At 45.8% G+C, this 2,882-nt stretch overlaps 1 protein-coding gene across 1 annotated transcript; it reads left to right on the forward strand.

The window, feature by feature from the left end:
• Positions 1–423: 423 nt before the first annotated feature.
• On the forward strand, positions 424–2,518 carry SARC_13754 (hypothetical protein; the record flags this gene model as incomplete). Its single annotated transcript, XM_014292114.1, has 3 exons — positions 424–558; positions 1,153–1,252; positions 1,710–2,518. 3 exons carry the CDS (start codon positions 424–426, stop codon positions 1,883–1,885), a joined length of 411 nt encoding a protein of 136 aa, XP_014147589.1. The 3' UTR covers positions 1,886–2,518.
• Positions 2,519–2,882: the final 364 nt, after the last annotated feature.

Below are 2,882 nucleotides of genomic sequence, written 5' to 3' on the forward strand. Positions count from 1 at the left end.
TATATAGTTGCTCTTTCTCATTGTTTATCATGTATACCATTCAATGTACTCGCATCGCATACACATTTGTAATCGTGCACAGCGTATTTTGCACACCTCAATATTTCACAAGCATACATATCCATCATCTCGATCCCTAGCAGGGTCGATGTTTCAAATCTTTTCGTACATAGATATGGCATCAGAATTACGTATATTGCTCAATGGTAGACATGCCTCGCACTCTGTTGTGCTTTCGTGTCACAGTTAATATCAATGCAACTCGAACCTTTAACCACGGACCGAGCTTATTAATACTAAATCTCAAAGTGCTTTGTTTGCACACCATCACTCCTGAGGTAAACGAAGGACGAGTATCGTTTCTCGCTTCTGATCTGGCAACCCATAGTTTGCATTAGCACTCTGAGTCTTTACATAATCGTGATGTGGTCAATTGGCTTACATTTATATTACCGTACCATCTATCTACAGTTGATGTGCCCCAATCGACCCTACGGAAGGAAACCACTGCACGTGAAATTCAGGACACGACTGTTTGACGCGAACGGTTACGATGTGGTATGTCCGTCCGCCACAGGAACAGCCATTGGTCAATACCCTTGCCACACCTGGGAGACTCTCACGAGTATTCAGAACTGTAGCCACTGATACACACACTGGATTCGATGAATCTTATTCGGTTTGAAGACACATCCCACACACTCTCATCTTCGCTGGCGGTTGGACCACGCTTCCATCCATCCAAACGCACTGATAACAATTCGCTCTTTTAATTAGTCCACCTAACGGATAACCCGATGTACAATAACCAGCGCAAGCTCACAACACGACCTTGGACATGCATCTTGTTGGCTAACTCGCTCTTTTTAATAGTCCACCTAACGGATAGCCCCATGTACAATAACCAGCGCAAGCTCACAACACGACCTTTGACATGCATCTTGTTGGCTATCTCGCTCTTTTTAATAGTCCACCTAGCGGATAGCCCCATGTACAATAACCAGCGCAAGCTCACAACACGACCTTGGACATGCATCTTGTTGGCTAACTCGCTCTTTTTAATAGTCCACCTAACGGATAGCCCCATGTACAATAACCAGCGCAAGCTCACAACACGACCTTTGACATGCGTCTTGTTGGCTTCGTGTACAGTGTGCCTGCAAATTCGGGTCTGTGTATGGCATGTGCAAGCGGCGCACCAAAAGATATCTCAACAAGGTGTTCCCGGACAGGCAAAAGACAGGCATGAAAGGTGTGGCCAAATACAGTTGTTTCGATTTCGCGACCAATTGAGACGGTTGTATGTCTTGTGCAAAATGATTTGTTCTGAACGTTCGGTCTTAATACTCAAACTGGCTGACAGATGATATGTGCAGAGCCTACGTATATGCATGTCAATCAAAGGGTTGTCTGTCGCTAGCGACCCATTTCATCTGCAACAGACTGGTGTATGGGACACACCCTTCGTTCCCAATTGTGGATATACGCTATCGCATCTGTTTACAAGCCAAAATAGATTCCTAGTTTGCGCGTGAGGATCGATACACGCGTTTGCTAAAGTACCGAACTCTCACCTAAAATCTCACAAAGAGAATTTATACGCGCTCACATACCACCCAGTAACCAACAAGCATCCATATCACGGGCTGACGGAAAATTTAACAATGTTCCGCCAATACATATTTTCTTGATATCTTGCCACGATGCAGACTGGCTATACAAGTACAAGGCTCCCGACCACGAGTTCTTCCACACAGAGTACATGAATGATACCAGGACACTCGAACTGGCCAAGGAATGGGAACTGCAACAAGACACAGCTCAGGCGGTGTATCACGATAGGGCGGCTAACCACGGGCGCCGCAAACACGATCATCAGCAGTGATAGCGAGTGGGGTAGATATACACATGCATGATGCAAGAGCAGCCGATTCCACTGTTTACCCGGCGTATCCATGGACTAGCTCGAGTATGATCGCGATGCACCGAATGTGTACATCAATGCCAAACAATGCCTCCAGCGAGTCTGATTATTTGGTATCCCATATAGAACGGATGTGCTCACAAACACTCTTAGATTGATGTTATGGGCATGGGGAAGGGCTTCCCACATCGGTGATGTACAGTCGGCTCTCCAGGTCTCCGCGCAGGACCACTTCTCAAGTAGGTCATGCGCAAGAAAGAATAGGAATGCATGGCAATACTATCGAACGCACGCCACGCTTCACCCTTCGAGAATGGGCATGATCAGCACAAACGCACGGTGAAGGAGAAGTGGGATGTGGCTAAGACAGACAGGCTAAACAGTAGGCGTCTATCTATACAGCCCAGCGATGCTCGCTTTGCGAGTGGCTAGTATGCTATTGGGGCCAAGACTGCTCCCCCTGTATAATGTATCACCGTCTTATGTTCTGAGCCAGATTGTATCCCTCAGATAGCATGTGTTCTATTAACAAAGAAACCGTACGATGAATTCAAACAATCTCGCCATACCACAGTGGTTGTATACGGTATACGAAGATACGGTACATACGTAGATACATATACATATTGCTATAGTACAACAACTCATGTTTTGCACACGAACCCATGATGTGTGCAGTGCGATAAATAGTATATACTCTATTGTCAAGGTTATCTGAGCACCATCACGGACCTACCAGCACATATCTGTATATATATCCATCATTCTTGTGTATAAAATGAGTCTATGTATTTCGAAAATTATACATATATCAATATATGCACCGTACAAGCACCAGAAACACACCCATCTGCCCACGCAGCCACACAAACACACACCCATCTGCCCACCCACACAAACACACACCCATCTGCCCACCCACACAAACACACACCCATCTGCCCACCCACTAAAAACA

Source organism: Sphaeroforma arctica (assembly GCF_001186125.1).
Source record: "Sphaeroforma arctica JP610 unplaced genomic scaffold supercont1.3690, whole genome shotgun sequence".
NCBI lineage: Eukaryota > Ichthyosporea > Ichthyophonida > Sphaeroforma > Sphaeroforma arctica.